We start from the raw sequence: 10,908 nt of genomic DNA on the forward strand, positions 1-10,908 counted from the left end.
GCCCCCCCCCCCCCCCCGCTTTTTTTTTTTTAAACAGTTCCAGACTTCTTTGAGAATCTGATCAGTGCTATGGACTTTCTCCCCTGAAAATGCTCTGCTTAGGATGAATAAGGGGGTTACATCGGAGTCCTCTTGGAATCCTCTCTAGATTCCCCGTGTGACAGGGAGGGCTCCCCCTTGTGGCCAGATCCACCACTTCCACCACTGCCATAGACTACCCCCCCCCCCCCCAACCCCATGGGGATGGAGTGGAAGCTCCCCATTTGGGGCTACTAAAGAGGTTCTTTCTGGCTGGCCCATGCACTGGCAGCCCAAACTCTGACAAGGGTTGAAATGAACTCTAGGGCCTGATTTCTGCTCTCTGGGGACAAAAGGGGATTTGGAGGAGATACCCTCTCCTTCCCTCAGGGAAGGGTTTGGCTTTTTGTTTTTGTTTTTTAATGTTTGTTTATTTTTGAGAGAGAGAGAAGAGGGGGCAGAGAGAGGGGGAGAAAGGATCCCAAGTGGGCTCTGTGCTGACAGCAGAAAGCCTGATATGGGACTCGTTGGGACTCAAACTCACGAACCAGAGCCTACTGGCCCCTCAGGGAAGGATCCTTAATCACTGTTTTCAGATTCAAGAGGCCTTTGGGCAACCTTCAGATGAGAAGCTACTGGCCCATCTCCCCAGAAGTGCTTGTGCCGCCCATATTTACAGTTATAGGCGGGGAGTTTGCTGAATAGATGAAAGGGTATAGAATGATTTGGGGCTTTAGGGAATTTTTTCCTCAATCACCCTTGATTTGGAAATTGAGAGACTGAAGCTCCAAATTAAGATAATTAAGAAGCAACATGGGGCAGAAACAGGGCTATCACTTCCCATTTTATAGCATGATATGAATTCAAAGCACAGACTCTTGTATCAGACTGCTTGGGTTCAAATCCTGCCTTACCCCTAAAGTGTCCTGGGATCCTGAGCAAGCCCTTTAATTTGCACCTAACCTCCAAGATTGTGTTGACAGCAATAGGACAGCATTGGTGGGACTGTGTCAAGAACAGAAACTGGCCTGTTACAATTGCTAAATAAAATTTTTTTTTAATGTTTATTCATTTTTGACAGAGAGAACGAGCACGTGAGCTCAAGCGGGGGAGGGGGCAGAGAGAGAGGGAGACACAGAATCCAAAGCAGGCTCCAGGCTCTGCGCTGTCAGCACAGAGCCTGACGCGGGGCTCAAACTCGCGAACTGTGAGATCATGACCTGAGTTGAAGTCAGATACTTAACCGACTGAGTCACCCAGGCGCCCCTAAATAAATTCTATTGCTACTATTTTTCAGTGAAGAAAGGCAGGCTCAGAGAAGTGAAATTATTTTGACAGGAAAGGATGCAGGAAGGGCAGGATTAGAACTAGGGCCTATCTCCAAAGCCATTGAGTGTTGTTCACCCCCAAACCAGTGTTTTTCAAACTGAAAGGCAAGACCCTGTAGAGGGTCAGAAAATCAGTTCAGCAGGGCCTCAAAAAGCACTGAACAACAACAACAAAAAATCCGAGTGTATGGTGCCTATGAGTAAATAGTATTTGATGGCACTTTCATTTCATACAGGTATCTCTATCTATCTATCTATCTATCTATCTATCTATCTATCTATCTATCTATCTACAGGTAAGTATACCTATGTGTGTACTAGGTCATTACCCTTGACTACTGATACCCCAAGGAGTTTGTACACAAGGCTTCAGTGAGATCCTCCATGTGTTGTAAACCATCCCAGGAGGACAGGGGTTCCAGTTAGCTCAAGGAAGACTCAGAAATAGGGGAATGGGCCATGAACTGTTGGGCATGGAAAGGGGCAAAGAGGGTAGGCCACAGTAATCTTGAATCTAGATGAGAGCAGAAGGGTTAATTCTTTTTTTTTTTTTTTAACGTTTATTTATTTTTGAGACAGAGAGAGACAGGGGAGGGGCAGAGAGAGAGGGAGACACAGAATCGGAAGCAGGCTCCAGGCTCTGAGCCATCAGCCCAGAGCCCGACGCGGGGCTCGAACTCACGAACTGTGAGATCGTGACCTGAGCTGAAGTCAGACGCTTAACCGACTGAGCCACCCAGGCGCCCCGGGGTTAATTCTTGAAACAAAAAATCTGCAAGAGCATACTCTGTGCCAGAACTTTGGCTGGGCAGTGTTAGCTACACAGTGATGACTGGGACAGTCCCGGTCTTTTCCCTGGTGGGGCGCTCTGTGCAGTGGAGGAGACAGACCTATCACCAGACAGTAAGACACTAAAATCAGGGCTGTGATGGGGGAAGCCCATGAAGAAGGAATATAGAACAGCAAGTTCCAAGCGGAAAACCCATTAGCTGAGGTCGAGTTCCAGTATTAGGTTTACCTCTGGGGAACCTAAGGCCCGCCTCTGAGCCATACTTGCCTCTGCATCACTCTCACAGACTTAGGTGGACCTAAGATTCTTCACTTCCCAGCTATGCCTCCTAGAAGTATGCACTAACCAATGTGTTACTTGCCAAGCTCCGTGGCACACTGGAACCCAAATTGAGGACAGCAGGCCCTACCCAACCTATGAGAAAGTTCTGGGAGACAGATGTCTCATAGGGCCTAGTACACTAGCTAACAAGTGGGCCAGGGTCTGTGCAAAGCTCTTTTCTTACAGGGCGATTTTAAGACCTTTGCAGGCCCGAATTACCCCATAAAAGTCCAATCCCTACTTAATTGCACATACTGTATATGATGAGCAGGTAGGGTTAGTATTTGGAGTCACAGAATGTTTAATTGATATAAAGTGTTCTGTTTAACATTAAAAAGTCCAATAGCTTGGTGACACAGCTCTGTTTCCATTTTGCAGATGTGGATTCAGAGGCACAGAAAACCGGTCAAGTCTTCTGCCTACAATCACCAGCAAGGGAATGAATGCAAAGCTGGGTTTGTGAGGCTTCAGAGCCTATACTCATCATGAGGGGACACACTGAAAAGACAACTCTCAAAACCCCCGCTCCGGGGCTCTTTAAGAGTCTCGGAACTGGGAGGAAAGGCGAGATCACAGTAAAGCGAGATCAAAGCGTATGTAAATAAAGACCAGGGGCTGCCGGGAAGTATCACTGCGGTGAGACATTAGGGAAAGCGGGTGTCAGAGTCCTACTGCGCCTGCGCCATCCTGTCTCCTCTTTCCGTCGGGCGCTTGCGCGTGGCACCTCCGTAACCCACATCGACCCAAACTTGCCTGCTGTACGCATGCGTCCTGCTCTGAGTCAGCCTCTTGCCCTTTCTTGCGCTTGCGCTCTAGCGCTCTCCGAGTTCATCTCTCGCTCTTTGACGTCAGTTCCTGTTTGTGGCGGGAGAGGGCGGTATTTCCGGCCAGAGGGTGGGAGGGGGCGGTAAGCGGGGGCCGGGGGGAGGGGGCGGGGGGGCCGCGCGAGCCGTTGGGCCTGGCTCGGAGAAGGCGTTGCCGCTGCTGCTGCAGTTGCCGCCGCCAGGAAACACAAGGAGCGGGACCAAGCGCAGCGTGGCGATGGGCGGGAGTAGGGCCCCGCCGGAAAGGCTGGGCGGCCGCCGGTGACAGGTGAGTGCGCCAGCGCGTGTCCCTGAGCGCCTCCCCCCCCACGATGGTCGCGTCCGGACCCCCCGCAGTGCGGCACTGGGCTGTACCACCAGTGCCCGCCGGGCGGGGACCGCGGTCCTCGGGGCCCCCCTTCCGGAACTGAGTTGGGGGCGGACGCGCCGGGGGCGGTCAGACTAGCCCTGAGGGGCCGGGGGCGGGGGCGGCCGGCCGTACCACTGAGGCGGCGCAGGGGGGGGGGGGGCCACACCAAAGTGCGTTGACCGAACCACTGAAGAGCTGGGGGCTGAGGCAGTGGGATGGGAAGGGAGAGCCCGACCGGTGTGCGTGCCTTACCGAGTGTAGGGGGCCGTACCTATTCGGGGCTGTGGGAGCAGTTCCTTGAGCGTGTTTGGGGAGGTGGGGGAACTGCTGGGGAGGGAGCCGTACCAAGTGCGGCCGGGGTAGTGCCTTGTGGGTTATACCACTTAAGTGCTGGCGGGGGGGGGCATCCCGAGAGCGCGGAGGAGCTCTGTATCAAAGGAGGAGGGTTGTGCTGTTTATAATCTTTGAGAGGACGGGCGGGGGTGGGGGACAGCCCCCAGTGGGTGTTCTGTGGAGTATCTTGGGAGGGCTGTAACGCGGAGTGTTGAGGAAGGGCTTCTGCCTCCCGAGTTTGGTGGGTGGGGCTTGGGGGTTTACCCTGAGCTAGAGCAGGGAGGATCGCTGTTGAACTTCTTGATGACTTTGGGGGGAAATTGTATGGTCACTTTTTGTATGGGGGGATTGTTGTCTACCGCAGAACCTTTTCATATTATTAAGCTTTATTTTAAGGTGTGTGGGGTACCCCTGGAGCAAATCCTTTGATTCTGTGGGCAGGAGATGTCTTGGAAGCCACTGTCTGAAGGTTCCTGAGCTTTCTGCTCCGTATTAGGGAGGGGAGGAGGTACTGAGCTTAGATTCGAGGAGCCATGTCCCCTGGGTCTGCTTGTTAAGCCTTAGGAGGAAGGAGTATTTAGAAGAACACCTTTTCTGACAAGGCAAGGTGGCTGGGGACATCTTGATCCTTGGGATTCTGAAGACCCGCATCCTCTCATTTGGTGGCTGCTTGGGCTCAGCAAGAGGCCTCTGCTAGAGTAATCAGGTGGGTCCTCTGTGGTCTGCCTTTCAACCTTGTTCACTTTTCTCCTCACAGAGAAGCACTGGGAGTTCAGTCCTGGCCAGACCTTGTGGTGGTGGTGGGGGGGGGGGGGTGCAGATGAGCCAGGGGCCCAACAGGCCAAAACAGATCATGGTGGGCTCCTCCATCCTGGCCCTGAGGCTGTTTGTGTCCCCCCTAGGGTAGCTGTACAGCCTTCTGTCGTGTGCCATGTTTGTGCTCCCCACCAGGCGATAACAGTTGGCTTCACCATTGGGCGGCCGTGAGGCTGAGTGCTGTTTTCCCAGCTGTTCCTCTCTGCATCATAGGCCAAGGGGATTTGGGCGGGGGGACCCTGGCCCAGCCCGACCCTTCAGATTTCTCTGAAGGACTTCGGGTAGCCAAATCCCCCACAGATCTGGTTTCTCACTGTGGTCACTGGGTGGGTGCTTGGAGCCACTGCCCCTGCTCCCTAGGCCAACTTGTGACCTTGGCTTTCCCGGTAACCTTTGCCCTGGGTCTGGAGTTCCCGGGAGGGCTGGCTGTAGTCCCTGATTGACCTGGCTAACGTGGGCCGGTCATACGGTCAAAGGGGGCAGATGGTTGCTTCTGGTCTACATCATTGGCTTCCAAGCTGACTGGCTTCTGTGGTTGTGGTTCCTAGAGAATGGCCCTGGAGTCTCTTCGAGACTGTGGTGGCTCTGTAGAACTTTTCTCCACCTGGGGTTTGTTTCTCTGGCCTCCTGCCAACTTTTAGAGGGTTTGCTGGATGGGGTTGACAGCAGCAATAAAAACAATAATCATGAGATTGATGGCTGATGTTTATTGAGTGGATTCTGTGTGCCACACACTATTCAGAATGCTTCACCCGGATTAGCGTGCTGAACACTCACATCCTAGAGCCACATGTACTCTTGTCACGATCTCTGTTTTAGAAGGGGAAAACAACAGACAGGCAAATCCTTTCCAGAGCCAGTGAATAGACATCCACTGTTATGTCAGGCATGCGGCAACCCTTTTAGACCCATGACCTCATTTAAATCTCAAAACACACCTATGGGGTAAGTATGATAATGCCTGTTTTTTAGAGTCCTAAGAGCTAGGTAGGCGTGTGATGCCCATTTTACAGATACGGAAACTGAGACACTGAAGCGAAATGATTTTCCTGCTGTGTCACAGCCAGAAGTAGTAGAACCGTGACAGGAACCCGTGGGCCTGGTTGGCCTCAGTGAACCTCTTGTTGACAACATAACTAGAGCAGTGGGTTAGTTGCCCCCGGGGGTGATATGGTGTCTCTCTCCATTTTGAGGGATGAGACACTGGGGCTCAGAGGAAGACTCGCTTTGCCCTCTGTCAGACCCTAGGCGGCAGGCTGGGCTTTGAACTCAGGTCAGCTTGCCCCTGGTGTCATGCGTTCTTTGTTCACCAGGTGCCAACCTGGAGTGGGTCTCTGTGACCTCCAAGGCCCTCCCCTGGACCCTGCCAGCTGCACCCTTGGGCCTGCCCTTCCGTTTAGCCTGGGAGCCCAGGACTCTGCGGGCAGCCAGTCCAGCGGTTCTGGACTTGCTGGTGAAACTTGGTCCCCCCACTCAGAGTTGAGCCAGGGCGTCTTTGAAGCTGGTGCATAGTGTGTGCTGGGGGCCAGGAGAGAACAGCAGGGGGGACATGCAGGGGATGACCTAGCTACCAGGGGCCCTGGTGTTAGATGTCCCTGCGCAAGATGGTGTGGTGGGCCTGTGTGCAGGTTCTGGTGCCTTCACATTCTGGCTGTGTGACCTTGGGCCACAGTGTTCACCCCTTGTGCAGTGGGCTCTGAACGGCCCCCACTGAGGCTGCTGTGTGGATTTCACGAGTCAAGCCACGAGAAGCTTCTAGAATGGTGCGTGGCACTGCGCAGCTGCTCAGTCGGCAGTCCTGAGGGCATCCTCAGGGTGTCCTCCCCCCCACCCTACCCTCAGTCCTCTCAGGCGTCCTGGTGTCCAGCTCCCCAGCCTGGCCCAGCCAGAATCCAGGAACCCGTGTCCTGGTTTCTAACCCCTGTAAAGAGCTACACTGAAGTGATTATCTGAGCATGGGGTTCCAACCTGGCCCTACCACTCCCTGGCTGTGTGACCTTGAGCAGGTTCCTCAACCTTTCTGAGCTTTCATTGTCTGGGTCTTGGGATGAGAATTCCCCTTGGTAGGTTGTTGTGAAGGGTAAATGGGTTGATTTGTGGAAAGCATTTACAGCCCTGCTGGCCTAACAGTCTCCAGCAAACGTTTCCTGTTCTCACTATTTCAGAAGAGTGCCTGACACACGATGAGCCCTCAGATTATCTTAGCAATTGTAATTCTTCATTATTTCTGCTAGGATTCTGAAGGCCCTTCCCCGGTTACAGATCCTTGTCAGGGAACACCGGGAGGAGGGCCTGGCTGAAATTAGCATCTCCATTTTCCCAAGGAGGAAACAGGTTTTGGAGGGTTGGGGCGGGGGTGGGGACGTATAATCAAATAAAGAGTGGCGAATGCAGTACCCAGGCTGCCTCCTCCTCCCACACAGTTGCTGCCCAGAGCTCCTCCGAGGTCAGACTCTACCTAGCTCCTTTTCAGACGGCAGGCTCTTTCTAACCCTCCTTCCTGTATGTGCTTTTATTGAATCTCCGCCACAGCCCACCAGGAGTAGCAGGAAGGGCCTTGAACCCAGGTGAGAACAGCCCTTTTGAAGGCTGAGGCAGAAGGTTGGGTGTGAGCAGGGTGAGTAGCAGAAGTGCTGGAGGGAGTCACCTGTGCAGAGCCACGGGGGGGGGCGGGGTGGGGGGAGAAGTGTGCATTTGATCCCTAAGGCATTGCAGAGCTGAAGCTTTTTGGTGATCCGCTGTCATTTATCGAGCACCTGCTGTGTGCAGGTGCCAGGGTCATGGTGGTACACTCAACAGAGGCGCCACCTCCATGGAGCTGAGGGAGACAAGCCCTAAACCTGGTGAAGAAATGACAGGTTAAAGGGAGGTGCCGGGCAATGGGTTAAAATGAGGTGTGACTGGGAGCTTCCTTAGTTGAGCTGTCAGGAAGGCCTCGGAGCTGATCCCAGATCGACCAGGTGAGTGAGGAGAAGGAACAGCCTTGGGGCATGGTGGGGGGGGAACCACAGTGCTAGAGTTGAAAGCTTGTCAGGTCAGGGACCTGTGGCACAGAGGCCTCAGTGAGGGGGCGGGTGTGGGAGGGGAGGCCAGGGGCTGCGAGCGGGCAGGGGTCAGAGCCTTGCAGACTGCTCTGAGGAGCAGCGTGGTCAGATTTAGAGGGTGCCTTTTGCCATAAGAGGTTCTCACTCAGGCTTTTGCCTGGGGTGGGGGGTGGATTTTAGAGCCGGTCTGGGAGTTTCACATGCCTCCCACTTCCCCCTTGAGTAGAATCACTGCCTTAGAAACGGCCAAGGGTGATGGTCGCCTCCCTCCTCTGTGGTTTTCACACCGCATTCCCCAGGGCCCGTGGCTGTTCCGTTTAGGGACAGATGGGGGGAGGCTTGGTGAGGTGATTTGTGCCTACCCCTCCCCAATGCAAACAGCTGGGCTTAATATCAAATAACCGTGCAGAACAACGGATACCTGATGAAGGCTTGACTGATTCTACCTTCCACTCGGCTTGTATGCCAGAGGGCTTGCCACATTCCTGGTGTGGCTCTAGAACTTGGAAGACCGGACCTTAGGGGCCTACCTTCTAGTGGCGACAGGTGCCCAGCAAACAAATCTGTGGCGGGATATCAGTTTGTGATAAGTGTTATGAAGGCAAACTGAATAGGGATCAGGGGAAAGAGTGTGGGGATATTACTGTGTTTTAGCTGGGGTGTTCAGGGAGGGCCTCCTGGAGGAGGTGACATATAGGTAGGGATTAGAGTGCTGTAAAAGGAGCATGGGAAGACTTGAGTGAAGGTCCCTGAGATTGAGGAGGAATCGGCTCTGATTCCCACCTCGCAGAAGCCTGGAGAACCTTGGTAACCTGTGCCGGGTCTGGCAGTGTTGGGGACGGGCTCTGAATTTGGGCAATGTGGCTCCAGAGTCTTCCCAAACCAGCAAGGCGCTTGGTAATTGTGGGGTGAAAGTGGCTTCTAATCCTGCACCTGAGCCTCATACTTAGTGCAGTAAGAGGGGCCAGCCTGTCTCTGAACTGTCTTCTTGGAAGGAGTGGAGACCCTCAGAGCAAACCTTCTGGGGTCTTTCTCCTGGGGAGAAAGCCTTTGGGGTGGGAAGGGATGGAAAGGAATGTCTTTTGCAGTTGATCTCCAGGCCTCTGGAGGACTAGGGACACCCCTCCCTGGGCCTCTCTTCAGCTTCCCAAGAGCTCTCAGTGGAAGGCTCTCAACCACCAGGCCTCTGGGCTGCACGGTGGGGTGGTTCCGTGGCAGGCTCTTCTGGACAACCAGCCAAGCAGCAAGAGGCCCAGCTAGGGGAGACAGCCCTGGGAGCAGGACCAGAAGGGAGGGAGCGAGGGAGCGGGGGTGGGGGTGGGGGGGGTGGGGGGGGTTGGGGTGGGGGGGGCGGGGGGGGGTGGGAGCTCGGGCCTGGCCCCCCTTGGGGGCAGGACCCACCGCCAACTCAGCACCCGCAGCAGAGCCTGGCTGCACTGGGTGCGTGAAGCAGGGGACAGCAAGGCGCTCCGGGGTTGGCTAAGGGAAGACCTACATGTAGAGGTCCGTGCAGGAAGTTCCTCGAGCCCAGCCGTTCTGCCCAGGAAGCTCGTCCGCAGATGTTGTTTCTAAGGGTGAGGCCAGAAATCCAAGCCTGCCTTGGTTTGCCACCTCGTGAGCCCTTTCCGAAGGGACTGGGGCAGCTGCCGCTCTGTCGCCTCTCTCCCTAGCCCTCCCTGGCCTGATTTCAAGGTCTTCATCATAAGGTGGGTTGTTGCGTCGTGGTCCGGGCCGACCTGGGTTTGCACCCTGCTCCTGGCCTCTCCCTTGGTTGCTGTGGAACCCTGGTGTCCTTGTGTCAGTCAACTCTTTGAGGTGCATTTTGCTTAGTGGAAATGGGAACATCCCCTCCAAGCGGGGCTGTAGGGTGGATTCAGGGATCTCATTTGTCAGAAAGTGCTTGACGTGGGGCCTCCTGGGACGGTGCTCCAGTGGATCCGTGCTGCCGCTGGAGATGATCAGCCGGGGTCAGGTTGGGCATCTGAGAGCAGCCAAGGGGCTCTGGATGCACCCAGCCTGGGCTTGTTGATGGAGCGGTGGGAGGAGGTGGCAGGCCGATTAGCTGAGTGAGGATTAGCTGAGTGAGGTTCCTGCCGGGGAGGGCTAGGGAGGAATATTCATCACACCCGTCACCAAGGCCCCCTGGCCCCCCTCAAGCCAGACATGACGCTGAGCAGCCTGCGCATGCGTTGAGCTCCGGCACAGCAGCCTATGAGTGGGTAAGAGTCACTGCCATTGGTAGTTAGGAAACTGAGGCACAGAAAGCTACATAGAATGCTGTGTTGCTGAGAGCTAGCAGGGTGGCCTTTTTGTGCTGGGCCCTGCTCTGGGGCCTAAGGCCTGAAGCGCCTGCTCTCACCTGTACTCACCATGACCTGGGAGCTCAGTGTAACTTTCCTCCCATTTTATAGGTGAGCAAATGAAGGCCCATGCAGGTTATTAGATTTGCCCAAAGTCATAGTGTTAGTTGGTAACAGACATGAAATTTGAACCCAGCTCTATCTGGGGTTAAGCTTGCTTCTTTAAGACTGACTCTTCTGCCTCTGATCAATGCCATGGCCACTGTTTCTGAGGTCATTAGTTGTGGTGGTGGTGTTTTTAAAAATGCTTTATTTTGGGGGGCGCTTGGGTGGCTTAGTTGGTTAAGCATCCAACTTTGGCTCAGCTCATGATCTCGCAGTGGGTTCGAGCCCCGCGTCAGGCTCTGTGCTGACAGCTCAGAGCCTGGAGCCTGCTTCGGATTCTGTGTCTCCTCTCTCTGTTCCTCCCCTGCTCACCTTCTGTCTCTCTCTCTCAAAAATGAATAAAGATTTAAAAAAATTAAAATATTTTTTATTAAAATATTTTTTATTAAAATTTTTAAATGTTTTTTTTTTTTGAGAGATAGGGCGTGAGCCGGGGAGAGGCAGAGAGAGAGAGAGGGAGACACGGAATCTGAAGCAGGCTCCAGCTCCGCATTGTCAGTACAGAGCCTGATATAGGGCTTGAACCCACAAGTCTTGAGATCGTGACCTGATCCAAAGTCAGACATTTATTTTATTTTATTTTATTTTATTTTATTTTATTTTATTTTATTTTATTTTAT

The 10,908-nt window shown here is 53.9% G+C and overlaps 2 protein-coding genes across 3 annotated transcripts in view; both read left to right on the forward strand.

The window, feature by feature from the left end:
• The window catches only part of CUNH19orf47 (chromosome unknown C19orf47 homolog), a 36,840-nt gene extending 33,796 nt beyond the window's left edge, over positions 1 to 3,044 (forward strand). Inside the window, exon 10 of the mRNA XM_040445859.1 lies at positions 2,836 to 3,044. Coding sequence (XP_040301793.1) covers positions 2,836 to 2,900 — 65 coding nt within the window. The 3' untranslated portion in view covers positions 2,901 to 3,044. The remainder of the gene's footprint in view (positions 1 to 2,835) is intronic.
• A 354-nt stretch (positions 3,045 to 3,398) lies between these two features.
• Positions 3,399 to 10,908, forward strand: part of AKT2 (AKT serine/threonine kinase 2) — a 52,411-nt gene continuing 44,901 nt past the window's right edge. For both annotated transcript variants that reach the window (XM_040445849.1, XM_040445853.1), the window contains exon 1: positions 3,399 to 3,549. The gene's annotated coding sequence lies outside the window, so the exon portion shown is untranslated. The remainder of the gene's footprint in view (positions 3,550 to 10,908) is intronic.

The sequence above is a fragment of the Herpailurus yagouaroundi genome, unplaced genomic scaffold (assembly GCF_014898765.1).
Source record: "Herpailurus yagouaroundi ecotype Mexico unplaced genomic scaffold, PumYag 194, whole genome shotgun sequence".
NCBI lineage: Eukaryota > Metazoa > Chordata > Mammalia > Carnivora > Felidae > Herpailurus > Herpailurus yagouaroundi.